Source organism: Odontesthes bonariensis, chromosome 7 (genome assembly GCF_027942865.1).
Source record: "Odontesthes bonariensis isolate fOdoBon6 chromosome 7, fOdoBon6.hap1, whole genome shotgun sequence".
Classification (NCBI taxonomy): Eukaryota; Metazoa; Chordata; class Actinopteri; order Atheriniformes; family Atherinopsidae; genus Odontesthes; species Odontesthes bonariensis.
In genome coordinates, this window is record NC_134512.1 from 40,825,339 (window position 1) to 40,843,754 (window position 18,416).

At 45.8% G+C, this 18,416-nt stretch overlaps 1 protein-coding gene across 2 annotated transcripts in view; it reads right to left on the reverse strand.

The window, feature by feature from the left end:
- The window catches only part of LOC142384534 (sodium channel protein type 4 subunit alpha B-like), a 73,132-nt gene that overhangs the window by 14,259 nt on the left and 40,457 nt on the right, over positions 1 to 18,416 (reverse strand). For both annotated transcript variants that reach the window (XM_075470837.1, XM_075470838.1), the window contains 8 exons: positions 14,564 to 14,624; positions 14,168 to 14,322; positions 12,604 to 12,777; positions 11,605 to 11,715; positions 7,384 to 7,668; positions 5,993 to 6,046; positions 5,800 to 5,928; positions 5,573 to 5,677 (listed from right to left, as the gene is read on the reverse strand). In XM_075470837.1, coding sequence (XP_075326952.1) covers positions 5,573 to 5,677; positions 5,800 to 5,928; positions 5,993 to 6,046; positions 7,384 to 7,668; positions 11,605 to 11,715; positions 12,604 to 12,777; positions 14,168 to 14,322; positions 14,564 to 14,624 — 1,074 coding nt within the window. The remainder of the gene's footprint in view (positions 1 to 5,572; positions 5,678 to 5,799; positions 5,929 to 5,992; positions 6,047 to 7,383; positions 7,669 to 11,604; positions 11,716 to 12,603; positions 12,778 to 14,167; positions 14,323 to 14,563; positions 14,625 to 18,416) is intronic.

Genomic DNA, 18,416 nt, shown 5'->3' on the forward strand with positions numbered 1-18,416 from the left:
TAACCCTACCCCTACCTTACTGTCACAGTACACCCTACCCTTACCCTAACCCTACCTTACTGTCACAGTACACCCTACCCTTACCCTAACCCTACCCCTACCTTACTGTCACAGTACACCCTACCCTTACCCTAACCCTACCCTAACCCTACCCCTACCTTACTGTCACAGTACACCCTACCCTTACCCTAACCCTACCTTACTGTCACAGTGAACCCTACCCTTACCCTTACCCTTACCCTAACCCTACCTTACTGTCACAGTACACCCTACCCTTACCCTAACCCTACCCCTACCTTACTGTCACAGTACACCCTACCCTTACCCTACCCTTACCCTAACCCTACCTTACTGTCACAGTACACCCTACCCTTACCCTACCCTTACCCTAACCCTACCTTACTGTCACAGTACACCCTACCCTTACCCTAACCCTACCTTACTGTCACAGTACACCCCACCCTTACCCTTACCCTACATTACTGTCACAGTACACCCTACCCTTACCCTAACCCTACCCTAACCCTACCCCTACCTTACTGTCACAGTACACCCTACCCTAACCCTAACCCTGCCTTACTGTCACAGTACACCCTACCCTTACCCTAACCCTTACCCTTACCCTAACCCTAACCCTACCTTACTTTCACAGTACACCCTACCCTTACCCTTACCCTAACCTTACCTTACCCTACCCTTACCCTTACCCTACCTTACTGTCACAGTACACCCTAACCCCTACCCTAACTGCTAAGTAAATTTGCCGTTGGCTTGTTTTTCACTGTGTGATAACAGCCCCATTGAAACTAGCTTCAGGCCTGAGTGGCCACTTGTCTTTTAATCGGTGGGAGGGGTCTGCACTCCTGCAGACAATCAGCAATTAGTGAATCAGTACAAAGCAACTCCTGTTGTTGGAAGCGTCAGCTTTCAGCGTCAGTCTCCAAACGTAGGCTGTTGTACAAAGGCACTTGACTTTTTCAAGTCTAACTTCTTCAAGGAAGATTTTCGTCTGGACGGTCCCTGTAAGTGTAAAGTACCATTTTTCAAGTAACCATGTGCTTCATTCCCGTTCTCTCCTCTCGGTCTTGGCGCCCACGCAGATACAGGGTCAGACCCAGAGGCCGGGACCCCACTAACCTCATCCACCCTTCTCTCTCTATTCATGTTGAGCAAGTGGTGGCAGGGGGGCTGTGGAACTGCCAGTCTGCTGTGCAGAAGGCTGAGTTTATCTCAGGTTATGCATCCATGCTCTTCCTTAACTTTCTTGCTCTTACAGAGACCTGGATCACCCCAGAAAACACTGCCACGCCCGCAGCTCTGTCTGATGTGTACTCTTTCTCTCACACTCCCAGAGCTGCGAGGCGGGGCGGTGGTACTGGCCTGCTCATTTCCAGGGACTGGAAATACTTTCTTTGTTACCTCCTGCAATTCTCTCCCTCCTCCTTTGAATTTCATGCTGTCACTGTCTCTCACCCGGTCAAGCTCACCATCGCTGTAGTTTATCACCCACCAGGCCCTATTGGGGACTTACTGGAGGAGCTGGACACTCTTGTCTCTCACTTCCCTGATGATGGCTCCGGCCTCACCCTTCTCGGTGATTTCAACATCCAGACAGAGAAGCTTCACCCTCTTGTTTCTCTTCTCTCCTCCTTCGACCTTGCTCTCTCCCCATCTCCTCCTACCCACAAGGCTGGCAACACACTGGACCTTATCTTCACCAGGCACTGTTCTAGCGCCAACCACTCTGTCACTCCTCTTCACCTCTCTGACCACTACTTCATGTCCTACACCCTCTCCCTCTCTTCTCCTCCCTCCCGACCTCCCCCCACCCACTTGGTATCTTCTCGTCCCAATCTCCGCTCTCTCTCCCCCACTGACTTCTCCTCTTCTGTTCTCTCTGCTCTGCCTGCCCCTGAATCTTTTTCTCTTCTTTCCCCTGACACTTCTACTGATCTTCTTCTCTCCACCCTGTCCTCCTCTCTGGACAAACTCTGTCCCCTCACCTCCAGGCCTGCACGCTCAGCTCCACCTGCCCCTTGGCTGTCGGACTCAGTGCGTACTGAGAGGCGGAGCGTGAGGGCGGCCGAGCGCAAATGGAGGAAAAGTAAACTGCCTGAAGACCTTCTTGCCTTCCAGTTCTTGCTTTCCACTTTTTCCTCCTCTCTCTCTGCTGCAAAAACTGCCTTCTTCTGTAACAAAATTCAAACTTCTGCTTCCAACCCCAAAAAACTCTTCCAAACGTTCTCATCCCTCCTCCAACCTTATTACAGACCGGTATCCCTTCTACCCTTTCTGTCCAAAACTCTTGAACGTGCTGTCTTTAAACAACTGTCCTCTTACCTCCACCAGAACAACCTCTTGGATCCCTACCAGTCCGGGTTCAAGGTGGGCCACTCAACTGAGATGCACCACCTTAAGCTCAACCTGGACAAGACTGAGCTGGTGTTTCTCCCGGGGAAGGGCTGCCCATTCAGAGATCTGGCCATCACCATGGATGACTCTGTGGTGACATCAACCCGGACCGCGAGGAATCTGGGTGTGACCCTGGACGACGAACTGTCGTTCTCACCAAACATCGCATCAGTGACCCGTTCCTGCCGATTCCTCCTCTACAACATCCGGAGGATTCGCCCCTTCCTCACCGACAAGGCAGCAGGTGCTCATCCAGGCTCTGGTCATCTCCCGCCTGGACTACTGCAACTCCCTCCTTGCTGGCGCCCCGGCTTCTGCCATCAGACCTCTGGAGCTGGTTCAGAAAGCTGCTGCTCGTCTGGTGTTCAACCTCCCCAAATTCTCCCACACCACTCCCCTTCTCCGCTCTCTACACTGGCTCCCTGTAGCTGCAGCATCCAGTTTCAGACTCTGGTGCTGGCCTACAGGGCAGTGGAAGGAACAGCTCCTTCATACCTCCAGGCTGTGGTCCAGCCCTACACCCCCGCCTGACCACTTGGCTCTGCGGCCTCCAGGCGCCTGGCTGCCCCGTCACTCAGGGGTCCCTGCGCACGATCGACACGGTCACGGCTTTTCTCTGTTCTGGCACCCCGATGGTGGAACGATCTCCCGACTGATATTAGGACAGCTGAAAGGGTAGGGTGTACTGTGACAGTAAGGTAGGGTAAGGGTTAGGGTAGGGTGTACTGTGACAGTAAGGTAGGGTTAGGGTAAGGGTAGGGTGTACTGTGACAGTAAGGTAAGGTAAGGGTAAGGGTAGGGTGTACTGTGACAGTAAGGTAAGGTAAGGGTAAGGGTAGGGTGTACTGTGACAGTAAGGTAAGGTAAGGGTAAGGGTAGGGTGTACTGTGACAGTAAGGTAGGGTAAGGGTTAGGGTAGGGTGTACTGTGACAGTAAGGTAGGGTAAGGGTAAGGGTAGGGTGTACTGTGACAGTAAGGTAGGGTTAGGGTAAGGGTAGGGTGTACTGTGACAGTAAGGTAGGGTTAGGGTAAGGGTAGGGTGTACTGTGACAGTAAGGTAGGGTTAGGGTAAGGGTAGAGTGTACTGTGACAGTAAGGTAGGGTTAGGGTTTACTGTGACAGTAAGGTAGGGTAAGGGTAAGGGTAGGGTGTACTGTGACAGTAAGGTAGGGTAAGGGTAGGGTGTACTGTGACAGTAATGTAGGGTTAGGGTAAGGGTAGGGTGTACTGTGACAGTAAGGTAGGGTAAGGGTAAGGGTAGGGTGCACTGTGACAGTAAGGTAGGGTAAGGGTAAGGGTAGGGTGTACTGTGACAGTAAGGTAGGGTAAGGGTAGGGTGTACTGTGACAGTAAGGTAGGGTAAGGGTAAGGGTAGGGTGTACTGTGACAGTAAGGTAGGGTAAGGGTAGGGTGCACTGTGACAGTAAGGAAGGGTAAGGGTAGGGTGTACTGTGACAGTAAGGTAGGGTAAGGGTAGGGTGTACTGTGACAGTAAGGTAGGGTTAGGGTAAGGGTAAGGGTGTACTGTGACAGTAAGGTAGGGTTAGGGTAAGGGTAAGGGTGTACTGTGACAGTAAGGTAGGGTAAGGGTAAGGGTTAGGGTGCACTGTGACAGTAAGGTAGGGTAAGGGTAAGGGTGTACTGTGACAGTAAGGTAGGGTTAGGGTAAGGGTAAGGGTGTACTGTGACAGTAAGGTAGGGTAAGGGTAAGGGTTAGGGTGCACTGTGACAGTAAGGTAGGGTAAGGGTAAGGGTGTACTGTGACAGTAAGGTAGGGTAAGGGTAAGGGTTAGGGTGCACTGTGACAGTAAGGTAGGGTAAGGGTAGGGTGTACTGTGACAGTAAGGTAGGGTAAGGGTAAGGGTTAGGGTGCATTGTGACAGTAAGGTAGGGTTAGGGTAAGGGTAGGGTGTACTGTGACAGTAAGGTAGGGTAAGGGTAAGGGTAGGGTGCACTGTGACAGTAAGGTAGGGTAAGGGTAGTGTGTACTGTGACAGTAAGGTAGGGTAAGGGTAGGGTGCACTGTGACAGTAAGGTAGGGTTAGGGTAAGGGTAGGGTGTACTGTGACAGTAAGGTAGGGTAAGGGTAGTGTGTACTGTGACAGTAAGGTAGGGTAAGGGTAGGGTGTACTGTGACATTAAGGTAGGGTAAGGGTAAGGGTAGGGTGCACTGTGACAGTAAGGCAGGGTTAGGGTAAGGGTAAGGGTAGGGTGTACTGTGACAGTAAGGTAGGGTTAGGGTAAGGGTAAGGGTAGGGTGTACTGTGACAGTAAGGTAGGGTTAGGGTAAGGGTAGGGTGCACTGTGACAGTAAGGTAGGGTTAGGGTAAGGGTAGGGTGCACTGTGACAGTAAGGTAGGGTTAGGGTAAGGGTAGGGTGTACTGTGACAGTAAGGTAGGGTAAGGGTAGTGTGTACTGTGACAGTAAGGTAGGGTAAGGGTAGGGTGTACTGTGACATTAAGGTAGGGTAAGGGTAAGGGTAGGGTTAGGGTGTACTGTGACAGTAAGGTAGGGTTAGGGTAAGGGTAGGGTGTACTGTGACAGTAAGGTAGGGTTAGGGTAGTGTGTACTGTGACAGTAAGGTAGGGTAAGGGTAGGGTGTACTGTGACATTAAGGTAGGGTAAGGGTAAGGGTAGGGTGCACTGTGACAGTAAGGTAGGGTTAGGGTAAGGGTAAGGGTAGGGTGTACTGTGACAGTAAGGTAGGGTTAGGGTAAGGGTAAGGGTAGGGTGTACTGTGACAGTAAGGTAGGGTTAGGGTAAGGGTAGGGTGCACTGTGACAGTAAGGTAGGGTTAGGGTAAGGGTAAGGGTAGGGTGCACTGTGACAGTAAGGTAGGGTTAGGGTAAGGGTAGGGTTCACTGTGACAGTAAGGTAGGGTTAGGGTAAGGGTAGGGTTCACTGTGACAGTAAGGTAGGGTTAGGGTAAGGGTAGGGTTCACTGTGACAGTAAGGTAGGGTTAGGGTAAGGGTAGGGTGCACTGTGACAGTAAGGTAGGGTAAGGGTACGGGTAGGGTGTACTTTGACAGTACACTCTAACCCTACATGTTCCAGATGTTTTATTGGATTATCTGCTCCAGATGTTTTATTCCTTTGTTCTTCCGGAGAGTAACGCTTACCTGGGAGCAGGGAGGACGAGGCCGTGCTCTGAGCTCACCTGAGGTCTTGGAGTAGCTCCATCAGGCTTCTCAAACAACTTCTTGGCCACAGCCCTCGAATACTTCTGCTGCTCCGCCGTCATGAAAACATGTTTCTCTCCAACGTGAGGAAGACAAACGAGAAGAAAGTTTACTAACAGAGACACAGAGTCAACATCAGAAACAACCCCAAACAGGGGCCAACAGCCCCGCTGTCGTCATGGTGACATGGTGTCTGCAGACTTATCTGGCGGCGCTGCAGCGCGTCCACAAAGATTCTGATGAAGAGGTTCCAGGTGAAGAAGCCGCCAACGATGAAGAAGAGGAAGTACAGGTGCATGTACAGGTTGCTCTCATATGCAGGCTGGTCCTCAATCTACAAACACACACACATCAGAACCAGCACCAGCACCAGAACCAGAACCAGTGGGTGTACTGACCTGTTTGGAGTCCACACCTGAGTACAAGAGGTCCATCCAGCCTGCAGAAAGGGACTAAACCAACACAGGAGTTCATTAGAATAGATCAGCTGAACAGATCCTAATGTTGGACAGAACCAGGACCGGGGAACTGATCCGTTTACAGATGTTTACATGTTTACAGATGTTTACAGATGTTTACATTAGAGATGCACCGGATCCAGGATCCGGGGTCCGGTTCCGGACGGATAGTGGCGTTTTTGACGAGGTTCTGTTACTGCCGGACCCGGTGCCCCAACCGGACCGGATCCTACAGCACGTAAGCACAACGTGATTACGTCGTTAAATGTTTAAAGAAGATAACTTCCATTGTGCTAGCAGTCGGCGGCGGCAGCCACACTGAGCGCCGAAACAGAGGTCAGCGTTTTTTTCAGCGAGCCACTGATTCCTCTAACCGAAGACCCGCTTCAGTGGTGGAAACGGCAATCAGCAGCGCTTTCCACTGCTGTCAAAAACGACCAAAGTTTATCTCTGCCCACCACCAACCTCTGTACCCAGTGAACGACTCTTCAGCACCGCTGGAGACATCCGTTCTCACACTCGCAACCGGCTGTCGCCGATTAATGCAGAGCGTCTTGTTTTTCTGAAAGGAAACGCTCATTTTCTGTGAAAGCTACCTATAGAAGTTGTTCATAAAATAACCTACAGGAGAGTAGGTTCGAGTTTTTTGTGCCACACTTTGTTTAATGTTCTAATGGAGCCTACAGTTAAGTGCTTGAAATAGAAATGAAATAGCCTATGTTCCATGACTGTAGGCATTCATGATGATTATCAAGATTCCCAGTGTTTTGTTTTTCTGAGAAAAAAAAAAAATCAGTCTGCAGTTAATAGGCTACTATTAGCCTACATTTTTTTTCATTACATTTATCAGGCCTATTAAAATTTTGTATCCAAGAGTTATACATGTGCTAAATTTGCTATATTTTAGTTTGTAAATCCAGTAGGCCTATGTTTTGTTGGATTCTTTTACTTTTCAAAGAGCATTTTATGGCTTGCTGTTTATGACAGGCCTCATTCTCTTTAGTAATAATGTCATTTTTTGCTCTCTTTATTTGTTCTTTGGATTGAACAGAACACTAAGCCTGTACACAAATGACGTTAAGCTGAACATTTCAGCGGTGTGTTCCAAGAGACTATATTCAAATAAAATAGATAATGTAAGAAGTTATTGCGTATTTCATCTGTTAAGGAAAGGAAATTAACTGTACAGTGGTTTTCACTGCATTATAATGTACTAGCTGATGATCCGAGTAGGATCCGGTATCCGGTTCCGGTTCCGGCAGGACCTTAAAAATCAGGATCTGGTGCATCACTAGTTTACATGTTGGATGCTGTGACTGTGTGACACTCACCACGATGAACAGGGACAGGAAGCTCATCCCCACGTTGTCGAAGTTAAACTTTGCGTTCCTCCAGCGGACCTCGGTGAAGTTCAGCATCTGGAGAGTCAGACACTCGGTCTTGTTGGAAACCTCTTCGAGTGCAAAGTACTCCTCTGACGTCTCATTGAAACAGAAATAAAACTTTCCTGCAAACAGGTCCATCCCCAGGAGGCCGAAGAGCAGCCAGATGAAGGCCGTGACCAGCAGCGAGCGGCACAGGGACGGGAGGCCGAGCCTGAGCGAGCGCAGCACCACCTGCAGAGTAACACAGGGTCACACAGGTGCTTCCATCCAATCAGAACAGCTCCTTATTGGTCAATGTACCACCTGTCAACATTAAAAACCAACCTGAGAGTCACCTGAGCACAGGTGCCCCCCACTCATATCAACATAACTCGGTCTAATTCTGACCCAATCAGACACAGAAAAGGTAAAAACCTTCCCTGGGACCGTTTTTATCCATTCTAATGCAGAGTTGGGTTTGTTGTTGTAAATGTTTCTGTTGTTCTATTTGGTTTTTATTCTTCTTTTGTGGAGGATTTGTCTGTAAACGCAGTTTCCCAGAAGCGACACTGAACTGATCGGACTGAACTGATCGGACTGAACTGATCGGACTGAACTGGGTCCCCCCCCCCCCGCCTCAGATCGGTCCCGGTGGTTAAGTCCACTCCACATAGAACTGTGGCTGTGTTCGAAACCGCATACTTCTCCTACTACTCCTACTAACTTTAACTTTTTTAAGTTCCCGGATGCATACTAGATTCTCCTAAATGTTGGGTATGCATCATGAGGTTACTACTCATACTCAAACTACCCAAGATGCAACGTAACGTGACGTCGCCGATCATCATTTCCTGTCAAAACGGCAGTTTCAAGCTAGCTACAACGAGGGTAGGTTCACTTCCTGTTTTCAAAACAAAAGCACCAATTGTATGGTAATGGCTTTCCCTATGATAAAAGGCAACGGATATTTTATTTTGTGAAAATAACAGGAAGTGCGTTGCTCACTGCGGCTAGCTTTAGTAGCGCCGAATTCGTGGGAACAAAATGGTAAACAGCCGGTATTTTGTCAGGTTTTCAACACGTTGGGGATCTAAACGACTACTTTCTCACCTGAAAATGTTTCAAATGTTGCTAAAGTTTACAGAGTTTAGAGCTTAAGAGAAATCAGCTTCAGGCCGGCTGATTTCAGCTCGGGCAGGAGCGAAATGCATTGTGGGTAAACGCTCTGCATACTGTCTGATCGATCAGTATGCAGTATGTAGTATGCAGTATGTAGTATGTAGTATGCAGTATGCAGTGTGTAGTATGCAGTATGTAGTATGCAGTATGTAGTATGCAGTGTGTAGTATGTAGTATGCAGTATGCAGTATGCAGTATGTAGTATGCAGTATGTAGTATGCAGAAGGCGGTATGTAGTATGCAGTATGTAGTATGCGGTAGGCAGTATGTAGTATGCAGTATGTAGTATGCGGTATGTAGTATGCGGTGTGTAGTATGCAGTATGCAGTATGTAGTAGGCGGTATGTAGTATGCAATATGCAGTATGTAGTATGCAGAAGGCGGTATGTAGTATGCGGTAGGCAGTATGTAGTATGTAGTATGTAGTATGCAGAAGGCGGTATGTAGTATGCAGTATGTAGTATGTAGTAGGCGGTATGTAGTATGCAGTATGCAGTATGCAGTATGTAGTATGCAGTATGTAGTATGCAGAAGGCGGTATGTAGTATGCAGTATGTAGTATGTAGTAGGCGGTATGTAGTATGCAGTATGCAGTATGCAGTATGTAGTATGCAGTATGTAGTATGCAGAAGGCGGTATGTAGTATGCAGTATGTAGTATGTAGTAGGCGGTATGTAGTATGCAGTATGCAGTATGTAGTATGCAGTATGTAGTATGTAGTAGGCGGTATGTAGTATGCAGTATGCAGTATGCAGTATGTAGTATGCAGTATGCAGTATGTAGTAGGCGGTATGTAGTATGCAGTATGTAGTATGCGGTAGGCAGTATGTAGTATGCAGTATGTAGTATGCGGTGTGTAGTATGCGGTGTGTAGTATGCAGTATGCAGTATGTAGTAGGCGGTATGTAGTATGCAGTATGTAGTATGCGGTGTGTAGTATGCGGTGTGTAGTATGCAGTATGCAGTATGTAGTAGGCAGTATGTAGTATGCGGTATGTAGTATGCGGTGTGTAGTATGCAGTATGCAGTATGTAGTAGGCGGTATGTAGTATGCAGTATGCAGTATGTAGTATGCAGAAGGCGGTATGTAGTATGCGGTAGGCAGTATGTAGTATGCAGTATGTAGTATGCGGTATGTAGTATGCAGTATGCAGTATGTAGTAGGCGGTATGTAGTATGCGGTATGTAGTATGCAGTAGGCAGTATGCAGTAGGCAGTATGCAGTAGGCAGTATGCAGTATGTAGTATGCAGTATGTAGTATGCAGTAGGCAGTATGCAGTAGGCAGTATGCGGTATGCAGAATGCAGAATGCAGTAGGCAGTATGCGGTAGGCAGTATGCAGTATGTAGGATGCAGTATGTAGTATGCGGTATGCAGTATGCAGTATGTAGTATGCAGTATGTAGTATGCGGTATGCAGTATGCAGTATGTAGTATGCAGTATGTAGTATGCAGTATGAAGTATGCAGTATGTAGTATGCAGTATGCAGTATGCAGTATGTAGTATGCGGTATGTAGTATGCAGTATGTAGTATGCAGTATGTAGTATGCGGTATGCAGTATGCAGTATGTAGTATGCGGTATGCAGTATGCAGTATGTAGTATGCAGTATGTAGTATGCGGTATGCAGTATGCAGTATGTAGTATGCAGTATGTAGTATGCAGTATGAAGTATGCAGTATGTAGTATGCAGTATGCAGTATGCAGTATGTAGTATGCGGTATGTAGTATGCAGTATGTAGTATGCAGTATGCAGTATGAAGTATGCAGTATGCAGTATGCAGTATGTAGTATGCGGTATGTAGTATGCAGTATGTAGTATGCGGTATGTAGTATGCAGTATGCAGTATGAAGTATGCAGTATGTAGTATGCGGTATGTAGTATGTGGTATGTAGTATGCAGTATGCAGTATGTAGTATGCAGTATGCAGTATGTAGTATGCAGTATGTAGTATGTAGTATGCGGTATGTAGTATGCAGTATGCAGTATGAAGTATGCAGTATGCAGTATGTAGTATGCGGTATGTAGTATGCGGTATGTAGTATGTAGTATGCAGTATGCGGTATGTAGTATGCGGTATGTAGTATGCGGTATGTAGTATGCAGTATGCAGTATGTAGTATGCAGTATGCAGTATGTAGTATGCAGTATGTAGTATGTAGTATGCAGTATGTAGTATGCAGTATGCGGTATGTAGTATGCAGTATGCAGTATGAAGTATGCAGTATGCAGTATGTAGTATGCGGTATGTAGTATGCGGTATGTAGTATGCGGTATGTAGTATGCAGTATGCAGTATGTAGTATGCAGTATGCAGTATGTAGTATGCAGTATGTAGTATGCAGTATGTAGTATGCGGTATGTAGTATGCAGTATGCGGTATGTAGTATGCAGTATGCGGTATGTAGTATGCAGTATGCAGTATGTAGTATGCGGTATGTAGTATGCGGTATGTAGTATGCGGTATGTAGTATGCAGTATGCAGTATGAAGTATGCAGTATGCAGTATGTAGTATGCAGTATGCAGTATGCAGTATGAAGTATGCAGTATGCAGTATGTAGTATGCAGTATGTAGTATGCAGTATGAAGTGTGCAGTATGCAGTATGCAGTATGCAGTATGTAGTGTGCAGTATGCAGTATGCAGTATGTAGTAGGTGGTATGTAGTATGTAGTATGTAGTATGCAGTATGCAGTATGTAGTATGTAGTATGTAGTATGCAGTATGTAGTGTGCAGTATGTAGTATGCAGTATGCAGTATGTAGTGTGCAGTATGTAGTATGCAGTATGCAGTATGTAGTATGCAGTATGTAGTATGTAGTATGTAGTATGCAGTATGCAGTATGTAGTAGGCGTTTTCGAACACAGCCTGTGTCTGTGTCAGGTCAGCTGATGGAGGAAGCAGGTCTCTCAGGTCTTTTATTGCGGTTATGAAACCTTTTCATTCAATAAATCATAAAAACACCAGAACACACCCACACCCACAGACAGATGGGGGTCCTAGTCTCACCCTGATGCCTTTGAAGCGGGACAGGGTCCTCAGGGTCCTCAGGGCCCTCAGGGTCCTCAGCGGTCCGGTGGACCATCCCAGGATGTTGGCTGTCAGACTGATCAGAGACGCCTGGAAGATAAAATACACAAGCAACGTTAGCAACGTTAGCATGTCCTCGGCTAACACTGCAGGTAACTAACTAACTAACTAACACTGCCTATCATGTTAGCGCCATTTGCCTCATTGTAAAAGCTGCTGTTAGTAACGGTTAAGGTTAAATGAATGCCTTCTCAGGCATTACATTTAGATGAAATCATGAGAGACAGAGCCTGACTGGCTCAGAGCCAGAGGCTGGTGGTACTACCCCCAGTTCACCTCTACCTCCAGCTTCTCCTTTCACCAGAGCAGGAAGAGTTAAATTACCCAGGCCAGGATAGACCAATGTGGACCTCACCGTTGTTGGGTTTGTGAGGTCACGACTCGTGTTACTTCTAAACTAAACAAAGTTGATGCTAATCGACCGGTTTGTTGTCCTTTTTCTCCAAATGAGAATCGATAAGGGAACCGACAAAGAACAGAATCGTTAAGCAGAATCGAAAATGGAATTGGAATCGTAAAAATCTGATCAATTCCCATCCCTAGTCACCATGAAGATATAACAACTATAAGTGAAATACTTCCTGAGTGTTTATGAGCTTTCAGGACCATCACGCATTGGTAAACTACTCTCAGACGGAGGGGCTCTCAGTGGAAAACCTCACCTCCTGGTCTCACCCCAACCCAAAAGCCTCCCCACGGGGCAGCAAGGACCTTTATCTGTGGATAAGCTGTGGTTGTGAGAAGAACTTCACATGTTTCTGTCCTGATTCTGATCATTTTCTATCTCTGACACAGCGATGTTACCATCTGAACCCGACCAGGACGCGTTACGAGCGCTTCAGGGAGGATTTCAGACCGACCAACCGACATGCCGGTGAGTGAAGTTACCAATACTTTGGGTTTTGATCACGTTCTCACATCTAAGATGAGGAAGTCCAGCCAGCACCAGAAGCTACTGAAGTATTTCTTGAATCCGAAGGCGACCCACTTGAGAAGCATCTCCACCAGGAACACGAAGGCGAACACCTGGTCCAATCTGTCCAGAAACATCTGCAGGACCGGACGCTGCTCAGGGTGGACGTCCTCAAACATCTGCGAACAAACAACCAAAGGTCAGCAGAGATCTGTTCACCGCATCCCAACACGCTGCGACCTTTGACCTGTCTGCATCGCCAGGAGATCCAGCAGCAGAATACGGAGGATCAGAGGTTCTGAGTCTGGTCAGGTGTCCCTCACCAACCCTCACCCTACCCTATCCTAACCAACCCTAACCCTACCCTAACCAATCCTAACCAACCCTAACCCTACCCTAACCAACCCTCACCCTACCCTATCCTAACCAACCCTACCCTAACCAACCCTCACCCTACCCTATCCTAACCAACCCTAACCAATCCTAACCAACCCTAACCCTACCCTAACCAACCCTAACCCTCACCAACCCTCACCCTACCCTATCCTAACCAACCCTAACCCTACCCTAACCAACCCTAACCCTACCCTATCCTAACCAACCCTAACCCTACCCTAACCAATCCTAACCCTACCACAACCCTCACCAACCCTACCCTAACCTAACCAACCCTAATCCTACCCTAACCAACCCAACCCTACCCTAACCAATCCTAACCAATCCTAACCAACCCTAACCCTACCCTAACCAACCCTAACCCTCACCAACCCTCACCCTACCCTATCCTAACCAACCCTAACCCTCACCAACCCTCACCCTACCCTATCCTAACCAACCCTAACCCTACCCTAACCAACCCTAACCCTCACCAACCCTCACCCTACCCTAACCAACCCTAACCCTACCCTAACCAACCCTAACCCTCACCAACCCTCACCCTACCCTATCCTAACCAACCCTAACCCTACCCTAACCAATCCTAACCCTACCACAACCCTCACCAACCCTACCCTAACCTAACCAACCCTAATCCTACCCTAACCAACCCAACCCTACCCTAACCAATCCTAACCAATCCTAACCAACCCTAACCCTACCCTACCCAACCCTAACCCTCACCAACCCTCACCCTACCCTATCCTACCCTAACCAATCCTAACCCTACCACAACCCTCACCAACCCTACCCTAACCTAACCAACCCAACCCTACCCTAACCTGGCTGGAGGGCCTGGAGCCCGGTTCTCCTCAACCGTAACCCCAACCCTAACCCTCACCAATCCTAACCTTCCATACGCAGGGGCCTTTCATAGGTAGATCACGTGACTGAGGCAGATCACGTGACTGAGGCAGATCATGTGACTGAGGCAGATCACGTGACTGAGGCAGATCACGTGACTGTGGCAGATCACGTGACTGTGGCAGATCACGTGACTGAGGCAGATCACGTGACTGAGGCAGATCACGTGACTGTGGCAGATCACGTGACTGAGGCAGATCACGTGACTGTGGCAGATCATGTGACTGAGGCAGATCACGTGAGCTGATGATGTCGGGTGTGTTTGTTTACCAGAGCGGCGCTGCTCAGCAGGATGATGAAGACGATGAAGCCCTCAAACACTCTGTGCTGCACCAGGAGGAGACAGACTCTCCGGAGATCAGACCAGAACCTCCCGGCTCCCCGGGACGCGTCTACGCCTTGGATCGCACAGCAGTGGTAACAGCCTGAAACACACACGGGCTCATCAGAGCCGGTTCTGATCCCAGAGCCGGTTCTGATGCCAGATCTGGTTCCCAGAGCCGGTTCTGATGCCAGATCTGGTTCCCAGAGCCAGTTCTGATGCCAGATCTGGTTCCCAGAGCCGGTTCTGATGCCAGATCTGGTTCCCAGAGCCGGTTCTGATGCCAGATCTGGTTCCCAGAGCCGGTTCTGATGCCAGGTGTGTGTGTGTGAGCGTGCACGTACTGTCACAGCAGCAGTCCTCGGCTGGGCTTCTTGGTGGATTTTCATCTTGAAGTTTTGACATCTGTGGAAACCCGTTCAGAAGAGTTAGACACACGCTTCTAACCTCTGCTGTCAGTCTGTCTGAGTCAGTTTAACATCAGCAGTGAACAAACAACAGATTCCTGTTTTCCTTTCCTGGTGGTGCTGAGTGAAGGAGCTGTTTCCTACTAAAGTCTCACGGATAAACACAGATAGTGCCAGTGATACGAGGTAAACACAAGAAGTGAAAAACACCCTCTTCTTATCCTTTTCTGTTACTCGGCAGATGTTAAAACTAAGTAAATCAAATTCAGTTTTATTTATAATAAGCCAAATCACAACAAATGCCAGTGTTGTGGCCATTTATGTTTTGTAAGTCATGGGTTCTATCGCTTTGGTTTTCTTTGGGCAGTTGGAATGTACTTTGGTTGATTTGGAATCAAGATCTGAGGTTCATTTTTTGTATTAGAGATTGTTTGAATTATTTTGGTGACTTTTAGACCCGCCCATTAATCAGACAGATTAAGAACACACCGGGGGCTCTTCTTTGTTGGTCAAATGTCCGGTGTGAGGACGGGAGGTGGTGGTTAAATGATTTTTTTTGACCACTTTTAGATCTTGTTAAATCAAAATGAGTTAACTTTCGTTTTCATCTATTTAGCTGTGCATATGACACCTGAAAGTATTTTATCTGCACTCTTCACTTTTAAATCAATTAATCAATGATTATTTTTAATGGTTTTTTTTTAATTTTTATTTATATTTTTATTATTTTTTTTATTTCTTTTTAATGATTTTATTGCCTTCTTGTTATTTTATATAGCTGTGAAGCACTTTGAATTGCCTTGTGTATGAATTGTGCTCTATAAATAAAATTGCCTTGCCTTCATCCAAATTGTAAGAATTTTTTTGTTATTGTTTTGTTCATATGTTTTTTGTTGTTAAAAAATAAACTACATATATATTCTTTAACAATCAACTGAAGTGCGTGCAAGAACAAAACCACCTGCTGCCACACACGGCCTTTGTTGGAAAATATCATTTGGAAACTTAAAAGGCCCTACAAGGCACTACAATAATATGATATAATCATAATCCAATCAAATGCAATGAAATAAATCAAAATCAGTCCAATTCATTCATACAGAGCCAAGTTCCCATCTAAGGAAACCAACAGATTACACAGAAACTTCTCTTTGGTCCAGTCTGTCCTCGGCGCGCCTCCAAATCCAACCTGAACACGTGTTTCACCGTCCCATTATTTATGGAAGGAAAACACAGAAGCAGTGTGTGAAAAACTAAGTGAACCCCACGATCCAGCAGCTTTGAAGTAACGGTTTGCTGAATGAGGTCACCGGTCTCTCACATGAGGGGGGGAGCACGACTGCATGTGTTCTGAATGTTTGATGTTAAATGTTGATGATGCTTGTTATGTTGTCATCGGCTGTGTTCGATACTGCATACTTCCATACCACATACTAAATACTTCCATACTGCATACTTCCAAACTGCATACTTCCATACCACATACTAAATACTTCCATACTGCATACTGCATACTTCCATACTGCATACTTCCAAACTGCATACTTCCATACCACATACTAAATACTTCCATACTGCATACTGCATACTTCCAAACTGCATACTTCCATCCTACATACTAAATACTTCCATACTGCATACTGCATACTTCCATACTACATACTGCATACTGCATACTGGATACTGCATACTTCCATACTACATACTACATACTGCATACTACATATTGCATACTGCATACTACATACTACATACTACATACTGCATACTTCCATACTGCATACTGCATACTACATACTGCATACTACATACTACATACTTCCATACTGCATAATGCATACTACATACTGCATACTACATACTGCATACTTCCATACTGCATACTTCCAAACTGCATACTTCCATACCACATACTAAATACTTCCATACTGCATACTGCATACTTCCAAACTGCATACTTCCATCCTACATACTAAATACTTCCATACTGCATACTGCATACTTCCATACTACATACTGCATACTGCATACTGGATACTGCATACTTCCATACTACATACTATATACTGCATACTACATATTGCATACTGCATACTACATACTACATACTACATACTGCATACTTCCATACTACATACTACATGCTGCATACTACATACTTCCATACTACATACTACATACTGCATACTTCCATACTGCATACTGCATACTACATACTGCATACTACATACTGCATACTTCCATACTGCATAATGCATACTACATACTGCATACTACATACTGCATACTTCCATACTGCATACTTCCAAACTGCATACTTCCATACCACATACTAAATACTTCCATACTGCATACTGCATACTTCCAAACTGCATACTTCCATCCTACATACTAAATACTTCCATACTGCATACTGCATACTTCCATCCTACATACTAAATACTTCCATACTGCATACTGCATACTTCCATACCACATACTAAATACTTCCATACTGCATACTGCATACTTCCAAACTGCATACTTCCATCCTACATACTAAATACTTCCATACTGCATACTGCATACTTCCATACTACATACTACATACTGCATACTACATATTGCATACTGCATACTACATACTACATACTACATACTGCATACTTCCATACTACATACTACATGCTGCATACTACATACTTCCATACTACATACTACATACTGCATACTTCCATACTGCATACTGCATACTACATACTGCATACTACATACTACATACTTCCATACTGCATAATGCATACTACATACTGCATACTACATACTGCATACTTCCATACCACATACTGCATACTACATACTGCATACTTCCATACTACATACTGCATACTAAATACCGCATACTTCCATACTGCATACTACATACCGCATACTTCCATACTACATACTGCATACTTCCATACTATCTACTACATACTGCATACTTCCATACTACATACTGCATACTACATACTACATACTACATACTACATACTGCATACTTCCATACTGCATACTGCATACTAAATACTTCCATACTACATAATGCATACTTCCATACTGCATACTTCCATACTACATACTGCATACTTCCATACTGCATACTTCCATACTACATACTGCATACTTCCATACTACATGCTGCATACTTCCATACTACATACTACATACTGCATACTTCCATACCACATACTAAATACTTCCATACTGCATACTTCCAAACTGCATACTTCCATACCACATACTAAATACTTCCATACTGCATACTGCATACTTCCATACTGCATACTTCCAAACTGCATACTTCCATACCACATACTAAATACTTCCATACTGCATACTTCCAAACTGCATACTTCCATACCACATACTAAATACTTCCATACTGCATACTGCATACTTCCAAACTGCATACTTCCATCCTACATACTAAATACTTCCATACTGCATACTGCATACTTCCATACTACATACTGCATACTGCATACTGCATACTTCCATACTACATGCTGCATACTTCCATACTACATACTACATAATGCATACTGCATACTTCCATACTGCATATGTACATACTACATATTGCATACTGCATACTACATACTGCATACTTCCATACTGCATACTACATACTGCATACTTCCATACTACATACTACATGCTGCATACTACATACTTCCATACTACATACTACATACTGCATACTTCCATACTGCATACTGCATACTACATACTGCATACTTCCATACTACATACTTCCATACTGCATAAT